Below are 14358 nucleotides of genomic sequence, written 5' to 3'. Positions count from 1 at the left end.
GCTACGGCGCAAATCTACGAGATTCTGATAGAGGCAGGGAGGGAGGAAGGGAGGAGAAGGAGCTCTCTCCTCTGAAACGGTAAAACAGGAACACAAAAATAACACAAAAAACAGAACGGGTGAAACCAAAGAGTGGCGGCGGAGCGTGCGGGGACTCCTCTCTGTCTCTACCTTTGGAGCTGCCTGACGGGCCGAAGGCGGGTTTGTTGGGAGGGGGAGGGGGCGGCCCTGCCTTGGGCACAGTACTGTTGGCATTGGCTGCGGGCAGCTGGAATGAGCTGGACAGAAAGATCCCATCAGAGAGCGGGCGGGGCTTGCGTGAGGACGGCGGCGGCGGCTGCGGCTTGTGAGCGGGGGGGAGGTCGCCATAGGACTTCCGGGTGGCGGAGAGCTTAACCTGACCTGCCGGGCCTGCGTCCCCCTCCTCCTCCTCCTCCTCCTCGTCATCATTGTACGAGACAAACTTGGCAGTGTACAAGGTGTCAGGGGAGACGACCTGGGTTTTGAGGTACGAGGTGTTTCTCTGAGGCGGGGGTGGAGGAGCGTTAGTGGCGGGGGGTGCGGGAGGGGGGGGCTGGTAGTCCCGCGGGAGGGGCGGTCTGTACAGACCAGGCTCGTCTGGCGTCAGCAACTTGCGCTCGGCCTCCTCGTGCTGCCGGCGGCGCTCCGCCTCCAGGCGCGTGTAGTACTCCTCCTCCTGCCTCCTCTGGGGGACGGAACGGGAAGAGCCGGTTAGTGTGGCCCTGCTCTACCCTCTGCGCACGGCTATGGCATGACTTACTGCGTCTGGCTGCTGAGCGGGTGCCGGGGGGGGGCGACCGTACGCCCCCAGAGCCCTGCCTCACTGCACACTACGTGCTAATGTGTGCGTTCGCTTAAAGACAGGCTGCTCCGGCACCGATCGAGTGGGTTTTCCTTTGGGCTGTGTGTGAATCTCCGTGTGTAGCTGCACGTGTGCATGTGTGTGTGTGACAGTGCGAGTGTGTGTCTGAGAGTGCTTCTGAGTGTTTGTGTGTATGCGTGTGAGTGCAAGTAAGTGTGTAAGAGTGTAAGAGTGGGAGTGGGCGAGTGTGAGTGCGAGTGTGCAGGAGTGCATGTAAGTTTGGGGTGTGGAAGCATAGTGCGAGAATATAAGAGTGTGAGTGGGTGAGTTCATGTACGAGCGTGTGAGTGTGTGCACGAGTGTGCAAGAGTGCAAATGGGTGAGTGTGTGTAAGAGTGTGTGTAAGTGTGCGAGCGTGTGAGTGAACAGAACCACCAGAGAAGCGAGGAGGGGCAGAGAGGCCGCGCTCACAGCTGGGGTTGGGGTTACACTGTTTTAGGGAAGACTACAGTAAGTGATGCGATAGCACTGAAGACTCCAATCGGGGGGCTTGGTTCACATTTCATGGTTTTGCTGTGGAAAAATACCAGCTAGCACAGAGAGAGGTTGGTCCACTCTGGTTTCTGTACATGAGTCCCCTTGGTTAGTGTGTGTGGGGAGGGGGTATGCCATCGATGAGGGGATGGGGGGGGAGGGGGCACAGATGGTCTGCAGTAATCTGGTATGGACCCCACAAACCTCACTGAAGGGGGAGCGTTCCCCAACAGCAGTCCAAAGCGATGCCGGGTGGAATGAAAATGGCTTCCCAACAAAAGTCAGACTCTGTAAAAACCTTCGATATCAGCAAGTGACTCCCATGCTTTTTACGGGAACACAGCACAAAAAAAAGAGGAGGGACACCATGAGGACATGCAGTTGGCGGATTCCACAGGGCTCCGAATTACCAGCGGTCTGAGAATGATTCACATGGGAAAAAACACAATTCCGTGGTCACACATTAAAGGAATGGAGCTGGAATGCTTTACCACACAGCACAGTGAAACGGATGGATGCACTCAGACCGCTGCTAATTCAACGTCCCTGTGAAACATTTCATAACCAGCCGTGACTGAGGGACACGCAACACTGAAGTGCTACAAAAAAAAAAAAAAATCACATCTGATCTCAGGTCCACTTAAAAGTTCAGTCACAAAACAGAAAGTTATCCTGCTCAACAATTTCCAACAGTTGTGTCTGCTTTTCCTGCTTGCTTGTCTTGAGACTAGCTATTTTTAAATTAAATCACAATTCAAAGTACAAAAGCACACCTCAACTGGTCTTGAATTCCTTCTCAAAGTCTCAAAGCAAACATGTGGACACAGCCTGAATGTAGCCTAAAATGTTACTGTGACTGTAGCCATGGGTATGTGAAGAACTCTTCACAGGGATCACTCTCAGCTCTGTGAGGGATGGGGGACAATGGAACTGAGCAGACAAGCTGAAAAAACTCACAGCTTTAGAAGCTGCTACAGACACTGAGAAGCCTGCGGTTTGACGGATCTCTGATGTTCAGCTGGGAAAAATCCTCTAAAGCTAGCGGTTGGTGACGATGGGGTGCCTTTTGTCTTGAAGAACCATCAGAAATCCATTTCAGGCAGTAAACTACAATTAACTCAGCGGACAACTGGCGCTCTGTAAGAGTGCTGCAATTAAAAGCTCTCAATCTGATCTGGTAGGAAGACCTACAGTCCTGAAAAAGCAGGGATACGTGGGTAAACACATCAAATAGGAAAATCCCCCTTTCTCCTCTTCTCTTTCAGCTACAATCAACTCTGCACTTTAGGGGGAAAAGAGAAATTCACTGCAGTTTGTAAGTATTTATCCATGCTTCACATGTGCTGAAAATAAGAGATGAGAAACCTTTAATGTTAGTACATTTTCTCCCAGAACGCACTGCAATCTCCTCTTATGAAATGACAGCTTTATTTTTAGCTTTGTCCCTATGATAAACCTTTTTGCCAGAAGATGAGCTGGTGGTGCCATTTTGCAATTCAAAAGCAAGTAAATCGCTCAGGTAGCAACAGCTAATCGCTCCTGTACTTCACAAGTGAGACAAATGCAGAACCGCACTGTTTTGCTGTGTCATACAAGCAGCATCTGAACTTTTAGGTTTTTCAAAAACGCGTCAACATGGACACCAAGTAGCAAGTACAAAACGATGGCTGCCCCTTGCTGTTGTGCTATCACTGTTTGTTTTTCTAGCTTTACTCAACTGGAGCCTAAAACTGGGAGCGCTGCCTACTTTTCCTCCTGTTCCATTTCTGTCCCTGTCCCACTTTTATGACAGAGAACTCATTCTGTCAGTGCCATCCTCTAACTATCTGTTCTGTATCACTCCATTGTTTGTGTTCATTTGTGGTAAAACTAAAACCAAACTTACTTTATATAACTCCTTTACTTACAATCCTTTGATTTCTCATTCTTTTCGGAAATGACAGCATTATGCTTTGTAAAGCGCTATGTATGACAATTCTATTGTGAAGGCGCTCTACTACATTAAATATCATCTCAATCTTCGGTTTAGGCTATGGAATTCCCACCCTGTTTAAGAAGGAAACGCGTAATTAAGCAGCTGGAAATAAAAATACGAATCTGGCTTTACCGCCACAAACGACCGCCTGTGCAACAGCTGAAACCTCCGCACCGCTAGGGGGCGCTGTGTACCTTCTCCTCGGCCTCCCGCCGGGCCCGCTCCTCCTCTCTCCAGCGCCGCTCCTCCTCCTGCTTGGCTCGCTCCTCCGCCTCTCGCTTGCGGATCTCCTCCAGCTGTTGTTTCCGTCTCCTCTCCTCATCCTGCAACTGGAGAAGGGCACGCAACAGGCTCTTCAGCTCACGGATTCTGCACCCCTGAGCTCCCCCTCGCACCGGGGTACAGACCCCCTGTGCCTAAGCTGCTGCCTGACAGACTCATAGGCCTCACATTGCCGTTTCTACTGGCTACAACACCAACACAGCCTTACCTCTCCTTAGACTTAAATATGCAACTAAAGCTAGATTCAGCTCGAATATATTATATACATTTAACGGCTATTATATATTTAAGTTCTATAAAATACAAAAAATTTCATTCATACATAGTTTTATTTAAAATTTTGGGCCCCATGTTTAATAAGGAGAGGAAATCTTCTGAAGTGAGGCTCCTTTCCCAAGTGTTTGCTACCTGCAGTATGAGAATCCCTGTGTCCTACGGGTGGGCAAAGGGTAATAACCAGACATGCAGATGAATGACGACATGCAACTGTAAAATGGCCGTGCGGAACACAACAGGAGTAACAGGTGGTAATGCTCTCCCCAACACGCAACTGCGCATGAACAGAGCAACACTTACTTCCCACACACACCCACCAACAGCGTTCACACATCCACACATTTACTCATGCCGTCAAAACCACCTGAAAGTAATACCTGCAGTCGATAAGGCTATTTTACCCATTTCAAAAATGCCCGTCTAACAGTGCTTTAACTGCAGTGCTCATCAAAGAATCCATCAATGCATCGATTTGGTGAGCGGTGCAAATCAGATATTGCAAGCCTTTCTTGAAACACAACCGAGGCTCCGGCAGCTACCCCCTCCCTGCTGCAGGGGAGCGAGCCCCCCCCGACGGGCTGTTCCTGGACAGGGACACTTCGGGAGAGTCCTGGGGAGCGTGGCGATGGTCACATGTTCACACACAGGCGCGAGAGAGCTGGACGAATGAGGCGAGCAGACGATGGCGCAATGACAGCCCCCGGCATGCAGACGCTGTTCACCGGCGAGGGGGGAGGGGGAGATAGGGTGTCATGCAGAGGTGTCCCTGCGGACCCAGCACTGAAGCTGGACCGAAGTGAGAGCATTCCATAAGGACACTGCCTTCCCAGTGAATACACTACACTTCAGTTCAGTTCACTATCGGCCCTTCATCAATTTCATCAATGGCGTTTCATCTATTGATTTTTGAAGTTTCCAGAGCCCATTTGCTCTTCAAAGGCTACACAGCTTTAGTGGCTATCTTGAGCCCTGATCAGCTATCCGTAAAACTGAATGCTGTTTAAGCACCATTACTCTGGGGCAGTTTTCTCTGTGGGGACAAGGCCTGTGAGAGCCGCAGAGAAGGCACATTCCGCTGTTCGCTGCGGCTGCTCTCCAGGCCTGAGGAACAGCTTCGGCCATCCCATCCCTGTCACCTAGGAGATGAGACCGCCGCCCTCAGAGTGAGATGAGGGGGAAGAGAATGAGTGAGAGGAAACACAGGTGGCGTTCGGGCAGGAAGAGGAGGAGGGGGGAGGAGGAGGAGACGGAGGAAGGCTTAAAGAACGTACCAAGTCTAGAACAGAGATTGCTGGAACAGCAGTCTGCTGCGGGGAAAGAGAAATTAAATAGAAAAAAGTAATGAAAAAGGAGGAGAAGAAAGAAGATAAAAGTGAAAACATTGCTCGGGCTGGTCGCAGTGATCTGATGCCAGCAACATTCCTCACCGGCATGGAACTGATTAGCGCCAGTGGTCTGCTTCCCCTCGGCAAACACTGGCGTGGAACTGGAGTAATGCGTGAGGTTTTAGAAGGAATTTCCACATCATTCCAGAACCCCCCGCTGGAGCAAAGACAATATTTTCCCTTTTAAACCACCGCGGGCTGTGAACCTTTCTCAAATGCTTCGACCTCATGGGGCTTCAAACAGAAGGTTATGCTACATAAAAAAAAGTTTACTTCCTCGTGACTTTGTGTATGCTGTGCACGGTAGCAAAAGAAACACACATTCAACTGAAGCTTCCGATCATGCCTACTTGTTTCTGGAATATTCTGGACAATATGCATACTCCACATCACCTCAAGTGACATAGTGCAGCATATATCGTAAGCTGGATCTATGACAGACAGGTGAAACAGTTCTAGCTGGGTTGGGGGGGGGGGGGGGGTTTTTAAAGAGGTTTTGGCACGGTATTCTCCAATCCTTCAAACTGGGTCTACAGCCTACATCTCCAATCAAATGAGATTAAACATGATCTAGGTCTCTTTATACATGCTAGCACATGTATCAGTATTTCTGGATCAAGCAATTTCTACCCAACAAGACTTTTTTAAATAGAAGTCAGTGGTGCTCTAATTTCAGTCTGCAGGTTAAAAACTTTAATAACCTTATACACAAAATCCACATTAGAGATTTTTAAAATAATATTAAGATGAGGCTAAAATATCTAGATGTTTTAACATACTGTCCTAGGAGTACATTGCGACTAATAGTTTCACTGATGAAGGCTGTGTATTAATCTTTAAGCCTCAACGTTTTCATTCGAAATGCTGAGTGGGGATTGCATGTAAAAATGGGTCAGCTTTCGCTTGGTTTTCTCTGAACCCCAGAGCAGTGTTGCTGTGGCCGTGTGGCATCCCCCTCTGCACACAGCCTCGTCCTGGCAATCCTCACATGAAAGAGCGTCACAGAGAGGGGTTCAGCTCACGGCCGTTAGCGTGTATAGCAGTGTCCTAAGGCGAGGATCAGCACTGCAGACTGAGAACCTTTCAATGGAATTCAAAACAACGGTATCCCACGCTGCTCCAAATCACAGACTTTAAAGAATGCTGGGTTCCTTTTATCCTATTCATATCAATCATCTACTCTGCTACTTCTCAATAAGATGAAAGGGGACTTCTGGCAAAGGCGTGGCAAACTCTACCCCGACTTCCTCTTTTATTCAAACCCATACTGAACCTGTATCATCTGCATTTAAAGAGTGGGCAAATAACTGACGCAAAACCCTTTGTTTGATTTTCCCAGAAGCTTTAACAATACATCATAAAAAATATGATTAACAAATAATATGGATCCCTGATGACAGTTTTCAGCTTTTTGCCTAAGGTATATGTGTACACACCATTGTCCACTTTTTGGTTAGTGCGACCACTGAGGAAAAGTGTTTCGCCATTTTAGAATGGCCGCACTGCAACCCACCCACTGTATCAGTTTAATCAGAAGGCCACTGGGGAGGTCCTATACCTTTCCTACTGCATTCTGTGTTTCTATAATCATGCATTACACAGCATACCTTTCCCACTGTGTTCTGTATGTCTGCGTTTCCCTGTGATACGGCAGATTTTACCCGCATCTCTCTACGTTCCCCCGCTCCCGGTGCGAGGTGCGGCAGCTCACCCGTGCTCTCTTCTCGGCCTCCAGCCGCTGCATGATCATCATGGTGTCCACGTCCTCGTCGTCCTCCTCCTCCTCGTCCTCCTCGTTCTGCTTGGACTCCTGCAGCCGCTTCTGGAACTGCCACTCCAGCATGAGCTTGCGCAGCCGGTCGTTCTCCTCGGCCGTGCGCTCCGGCTTGGCCTGCAGGTCCTGGATCTCCTTGTCCAGCAGGTCGACGATGTGGAGCTGCTGCTGCTTCTCCAGCTTCTCGCGGGCGTCCCGCTTCCAGGGGTCGGGGGAGAGGCTGTCGCCGGAGGAGAGCTCCTCCTTGCTGATGGTGATGTACTGCAGGTCCCGCCGCTCGATGGTGCGGGGCTGCTGCTGGGGGAGGAGCTCCCGGATCACCGTGTCCTGGGGGGGCGGGGGCGCGCGGGGCAGGGTGGCCAGCTTCTCGGGCCGGGGGGGCTGCGGCTGCTGAGGGGGGGGCTGGGGGGGGAGGTAGGACTGGGGCATCTGCATGGAGGCCGGGGGAGGGGGCATCTGCTGGTGCTGGGGCGGGGGCGGCAGCGGGCCGTGCTGGTTGTTGTGCGGGACGGGCCCCGGGGGGTTGCGGATCTGCCCCATCTTCCTCTCCTGCTCCCTCCTCTTCCTCTCCCGCTCCTCCTCCAGCCGCGCCTTCTCCTTCTCGTACCACCGCTGCTGCTCCTCGCGTTTCCGGCGGTCGGCGGCGGCGGCGGCGGCGGCAGCGGCCTGTGGCTGGCCGGCGGCCAGGGCAGGCGGGGGCGGGAGCGGGAGGTCCGACTGGGCGTCGAAATCAGCAGTGTAGTGCACGGGCGGCGGGGGAGGGGGCGGGGGCGGCAGGTCCGAGCGGGCCGGCTGGGGCACGGCCGTGGGGCCCGCGTGCGGGGCCAGGGGGGTCTTCCAGCGCCCCGGCCCGCTCTTGTGGTTGGCCTGGGCCTGGGCCTGGGCCTTGGAGGAGGAAGCCGGGGGGTAGTTGAGGTGCTCCTGGCTGGAGGTGCTGGACTCCACGGAGGAGGACACCTGGTGGTTCCAGTGCTCGGCGCTGCCCCGCTCCCTCTGGTACTCCAGCTCCCGTTGCTGCTGCAGGTGCACCAGGTCCTCGGGCCGCAGCCTGTCCGGCGGATACCCGCCCCGCTCATCGCACAGATCCTCCTGCAGGGGGCGCACAGGTGCAGGGTCAGGGGGAGAGCACGGCTACGCTGACGGCATTCTCAGGGCCACTGATCAGCACAGCGCTCTCAGTATAACACATACACTGTGTCTGGAAATGTTGCAGGATTTGGTCAGATGCTGATGTGGGTTAACAATTATATGAAAATTACACATATATATATAACTACATTACATATTGAATGATGGTGATCTGAATGAAGGCACATGTGCTATATGTGATGCAGGATTACTCTGTAGTGAAAAGGAAGCAAAACAATGTACAACTTCCCCTTCACCATAACAGCAGCGGAATAGCACTCTCCTGTAGAGCCATGCTGCTGGAGTGATTAAGCGCTATGCTAAAGTGTGTGAGAGCACAGCAGTACAGCAGAATAATCACCTGTAGAGCCATGTTGCTGGAGTGAAGCTCATCTATGGGTCCTGGGGGACGGTCCTCGGAGTTCTGCCACGGCTGGGTGGGGGCGGGGCCCATCCTGTCCTGAGATTTGGAAGCGGGGAAGGTGAAGTACTCCCTGGGGTACGTCTGTGTGGGAATGGGGTACGCTTCCGGGCGGGGCGGGGATGGCTCCTCCTACAGGGGGAAGGGGGGGGGGGGTGTAGAGGGAAGGGTGGGGTGGTGGGGACACAAGCCGGTGAGACGCATGATTACACGTTATCAAGGGCCAGACACGGCGGTTTGCTAAAATGACTACATAATGAACACAGCTGCTCCTGCGCATTATTCCTGGGCTTTCAAACTGACGGTATTAATAGCTGCGGCTGACTGAGGGCTCCGTGGGCGGAGGGAAGCCATTGTGATTGCTGACAGGATAAGTATAGCAGCGTAGTGGCAGAGGGCTGCAGAGCAGGAACTAATTACCCAATCAGACATGGTGGCTGCAGACCTGATGAGGATTTATTACATGCTGAACATGACAGACACTGATAAGCAATTTTCAATTGCGCTACATTAGACGGCCTCTTACTAGAGGAATGTGCTTACACAGGCACAGAACATGTTTACTTTTCCCCCCTTATAAGCATTTATTTACAGAGGGTAAAGAAAACCCTGAGATCTGCCGAATATCAGTAAACATAAGGAACTCTCAGTTTAATAAGAAGTCCTGCTGTATGCTTAATTCACTATGTTTTTTGTTCCAATGAATTTAGTTTCCAGTGCAACTCCACTGGGCAGACCATTTTTAAGAGTTTTACCAATATACATATGTATATTCATACATATACAGTTCTATGACATGAAACTTATTTTAAGTTGTACATGTCTATATATATATATATATTAGAAACAGACACAGACAGACAGACAGACAGACAGACACACACACACACACACACACACATACACACAGAGTATAAAGCTGTGTGCACATAAAAACAGCCTCATGCTGCAGCTGACCGTAAACTCACATCGGCACAGAGGTTGCCTGTGGAGACGGAGGTGATCTTGGTCCCAGGTCCCCCTGGGTAAACAGCTTTTCCTCCTGGACTCTGTGCCTGATCTGTGGGGCGACAACAAGAGGAGAGTCAGGGGTGACATGCCTCCCGCCCCAATGCAGAACCCACGTACCCTCCCAAACGCACACACAAGCACCCGGACACATGCAGCAATACATCCCACCCCCTTAGGCAGGAAGAGCCATGCCCTCAGACTGTCTGGTGGAGGACTCTGAGGTACTCACTGGCCACGTTGGGGCTGGAGCGGTGGTCTACCCTGTTCTTAAGCAGCCTGTCCTCGCCGCTCATCTTCTTTGGTTCGGGGTACGTGTCCCAGGCCCCCTGGGGGCTCTCCGGCGAGCCGTTCTGCACAGAGTTGTTGTAGAGCTCGAAGCCCTCGCTCTTTGGTCTGGCTTTCCCCTTGTCCCGCCCGCGGTCTGACGCTATGGAAAGGAACAGGGGGGGGGACAATAAGGAGACTGAAATCTTCTCCCCCCGTTTCACACACAATCAGCGCGTGAACTACAACTGTATGCAGCTTTGGGGCACACAGTGACCTGCGGGCACCTGCCAATTCAGAAAGGACGACATTGCCATTTCCCTGGAGTCTGCAAGCTCAACAGCAACTTTAAAGTTTTATCATGAGTGCGATGAGTGGCGAGGTGCTTAACCTGAATGACTTCAGGAAATATCCAGATGTATAAACGGATAACATGAAAACGTGAGCTATCCAAGTCACTTCAGAAAATATGTGATGTGATGTAAGATGCCTCAGTGTTACCCTTACCCCGTGGCATCATGGGAGACGGCTGGTTCAGAAGAGTGGCCAGACCATGGTAAATAGCCCCTTGCTTGGCGACCTCGAGTGTTACAACTGAGCCAGTTCTGGTCATCAACTCCGCTGCCCTGAGGTTAGAGGGGAGAAAATATGTTCAGTTGATGCCAATTTAACTCATTTTTCAGAAGTTCACAAAACACATACCAACATAGAAAAGGCACTAACAAGCATGCGTATACTACTAAGAGACTATGACAACAACGACAATATTTCTTGTTAATCTGCCATACCGGAAGTATGAGTGTCAAGGATACATCCCAGTGAGACCTTTGCTGGCAGGTAATTATGTAAGCCTTTATCAGGTATCCCATGTGACATCTGTTAAAAGCTTCACTCTCTAACCGTAGTTATCTGCCTGTTTCAAGGAGTCAGCTTCTAACTGGCAACTGCACACAATTCTCCATGAAACCAGCAATGCCACACTTCTGAACTATGTTGTGAATTCATAGTTCCAGTTTCTCTGTAGTCGTTAAAGAGTGTAATGAATCACACATGGTTTTGGTTATGAATACCATAATTAATATGGGACTGAGAAATTTAATTAACCATATTCCCTCTAGAAATAAAATGGCCCAAATCAAACTTTATTGATGCAGTAATAAAGCGCAGTAAGAAACATTTATTGGCTTTTTTTTTGAAAAAGGTTATAGAGAAAAAGTTCTTGACCATTTTGGGGAAATTTAACTTCAGCAAAGCATCGCTACCCAAAAGGCATGGGTAATAGTCTTAAATTAAAAAAATAGATGGGGAATTACATGTTTGAATAACAGATTCATTTCATTTGGGTTAGAAAAAACTTTGGATTCATTTTGCCTGTCCCACTGGCTCTGTAGAGGCACATCCCAGGAACGGCCCAGTAGGTCTGTCTTTCTGTCACCAGTAGCCTGAGGGTTATTGCTCGTGCATTCCTCAATTAATTACTCAAAACTCTCCACCTGCTGCATTTTTTTTTGAAAATACGACAACTTTCATAAGCCCTTCCAGGTACAGAAGTTTGAGCAATGTGTTTGTGAGGTGTGGGGGCGCCCAGGGATTTCGGGGAGTTACCTTTCCTGCGAGAGCCCGACCAGGCTGCGGCCATCCACACTCAGCAGCTGGTCTCCAGCAGCAAGGCGGCCATCCTGATACGCACGCACACACACACGCACACAAAGACACGCGCACACAGAGCACCGGTCCATGACACGCTGTCTATTATCAGGGGAATGAATAGGCTTTGTAACTCTAACAAAAGCTCTGCTGCACTATGACTCCTGTGCCTTCAGGGCACTGCGAGTTCTGTTGATTCCCAGCATGGAGAGTCTAAGAGCTGGAGCAGCACACATTTCTCACATATATACTCATATTCCTCAGAGCCACAGGGGAGGAAGTCAATATGTCAATGCTGTTGTTAAAACACATCCGCGGCTCTCTCTCACTCACCATGTCGGCCGCCCCGCCCTTGACAACAGACTTGATGTAGATCCCGAGCTTCTCCTGCCCGGCACCCTGGACACACAGAGGAGGGGAGAGAAAAACAAACAGTGTCACACAGACAGATCAGAGGGAGGACAGAGGCCCGATCCATCACCGGGCTACACGGCGAGGCTTTGTTTCTCCAAACAGCTTGTTGCGATGTTTAGACCCCGAGCGCGCCGCGGCGGCTGCTCACCAGCTGGGCCTCCTCACTGCTGAGGGCGCTTAGCGCTGACGCGTGTCATCAATTAATCAGGAAGCCGACACAAGACGCTCCGCTAACAACGGCCTGATCTCAGCCGGAGCCAGAGCTGACCGATCTGCCTCATGATCAGCTGGGAAACCTTCCTGCTGCCACTCGCATGATGCAAGAGGTCAGCAGAGATCATAAGGTCACCTGCCAACCCCAATCTGATGTGTGCCGTATGGAACTGCCTACCTTTCTTGGTGTGCTTAGTACTCCTGAGATAAGCAGCATCCTTTCTGTAGTGCTTTGAATGCAGCCAAAGTATACATTTTAAAAGGACCACTGCAGATATTCAGTGTTAATAATGGAAATTCAGTGTGAGGGTTTCAGCCTAGTCAACTGTGGGCAAATCTGTTTTATCAAGATCCAAGATTAGACTATCAACCAAAAACATTTCACGTCATACCATGTATACATATGAATCAGTTTTTGGTGGCCTGCTTATGGCTAGAAACATCTAGAGGTCTACACACACACACACACACACACAAACGCACACACAAACGCACACACAAACGCACACACAAACGCACACGCACAGTGACGGATAAACTACAGCACGGAGCAGGTTACGACAGTGTTTCTAACTGTAACGTTGCAAAGAGCCCTTCTACAGCCAATCCAATATTCAGGACAACATTCAGCCCAAGAAAAAATAAATTAAACCCCACAATTACCTATGCAGACTTACGCTTTTCAGAGGACCTGCTGCCCAGCAGGGAGAGGAGGACAAACTGAGCAGCCAGAATAAGGCCAGCAGTAGTATTTGGGAGAGCTCATATTGAAATGCAGTCTGGAAGGGCGACGTCTGCCTTGATTTAATCTCAGTTCATCTCCACAGTAACACAGCAGAGGAATAACACACCGAACACTGACAGTCAAAATGTCAAACGGCAACCAATTATAACAGAGCAGGTTATGCACAACTGCATTTTAATAAAGGTTAAAATCTCCGGTACACGCAGCCTGACAGCAGTCAGGCAGCAACGCTGGCGCACGCCCAGTCACACTACACGCAGTCCGACAGCGACGTCAGGACATGTCAAGCCATACAGCACGCAGCCTGATAGCAACGCCGACTGCATAACGCAATCATTTGTTTTAAATCATTGTTTATTTCAAATTCTGTCTGAAAAGAGGCAGAACCTCTTCCTTAGATAACCTTTGCAAATCAAAAATGAACAGGATATAATCCTGGAGATAATTCAGGAACAAATGATTAAACTTACTGCTTAACTCCCAAGCACTGGCATTAATCTGTAAACTCAAGCTTGCTCCCACACTGAAGAGGCACTTCCCAAGAGGCCACTGTCGGCAATGCCCATTTCAACATTTCACTGAAAACACCAGCAGTAAATCAACCCTCAACAGCAATTCAGTCCAACCTCTACAGATACGCCCGGTTTGGGAAAGGCACACTTACAGCAGCTGGGCGTCTCGGCCGCAGAGACATGGGGAGGACGGGCGAGGATTCGGGGAGGTGAGACGCGGAGGGGAGAGCTGCCTCTCCTAAAGAACCCCCTCACTCCTGCCTGCCGCGTCTGCACGCGGGCGCTCGCTTCAGCGTTTCTGCGTGTCAGACGTTCACACCGTCACTGACACGCACACACTCACCCAGCCACACACGCCTATACCTACACCCACACACACACACACACACACACTCACGCACACACTCACCCAGCCACACACGCCTATACCTACACCCACACCCACCCACACACACACACACACACACTCACCCAGCCACACACGCCTATACCTACACCCACACCCACACACACACACCCACACACTCACCCAGCCACACACGCCTATACCTACACCCACACCCACACACACACACCCACACACTCACCCAGCCACACACGCCTATACCTACACCCACACCCACACACACACTCACCCAGCCACACACGCCTATACCTACACCCACACCCACACACACACTCACCCAGCCACACACGCCTATACCTACACCCACACCCACACACACACACACACACACACACACACACACTCACCCAGCCACACACGCCTATACCTACACCCACACCCACACACACACACCCACACACTCACCCAGCCACACACGCCTATACCTACACCCACACCCACACACACACTCACCCAGCCACACACGCCTATACCTACACCCACACCCACACACACACACACACACACACACACACACACTCACCCAGCCACACACGCCTATACCTACA

General features: G+C 50.8%; 1 protein-coding gene across 6 annotated transcripts in view; it reads right to left on the bottom strand.

The window, feature by feature from the left end:
* afdna (afadin, adherens junction formation factor a) overlaps nucleotides 1–14358 on the bottom strand; it is a 102721-nt gene that overhangs the window by 5732 nt on the left and 82631 nt on the right. For all 6 annotated transcript variants that reach the window (XM_036549551.1, XM_036549553.1, XM_036549555.1 and 3 more), the window contains 10 exons: nucleotides 11854–11919; nucleotides 11479–11552; nucleotides 10381–10499; nucleotides 9839–10036; nucleotides 9567–9658; nucleotides 8539–8730; nucleotides 6987–8138; nucleotides 5162–5197; nucleotides 3527–3661; nucleotides 172–706 (listed from right to left, as the gene is read on the bottom strand). In XM_036549551.1, the coding sequence (XP_036405444.1) occupies nucleotides 172–706; nucleotides 3527–3661; nucleotides 5162–5197; nucleotides 6987–8138; nucleotides 8539–8730; nucleotides 9567–9658; nucleotides 9839–10036; nucleotides 10381–10499; nucleotides 11479–11552; nucleotides 11854–11919 (2599 nt within the window). The remainder of the gene's footprint in view (nucleotides 1–171; nucleotides 707–3526; nucleotides 3662–5161; nucleotides 5198–6986; nucleotides 8139–8538; nucleotides 8731–9566; nucleotides 9659–9838; nucleotides 10037–10380; nucleotides 10500–11478; nucleotides 11553–11853; nucleotides 11920–14358) is intronic.

The sequence above is a fragment of the Megalops cyprinoides genome, chromosome 17 (assembly GCF_013368585.1).
Source record: "Megalops cyprinoides isolate fMegCyp1 chromosome 17, fMegCyp1.pri, whole genome shotgun sequence".
NCBI lineage: Eukaryota > Metazoa > Chordata > Actinopteri > Elopiformes > Megalopidae > Megalops > Megalops cyprinoides.
Note: the sequence above shows the minus strand (reverse complement) of the source record. Positions and strands in the feature narration are given on the sequence as shown.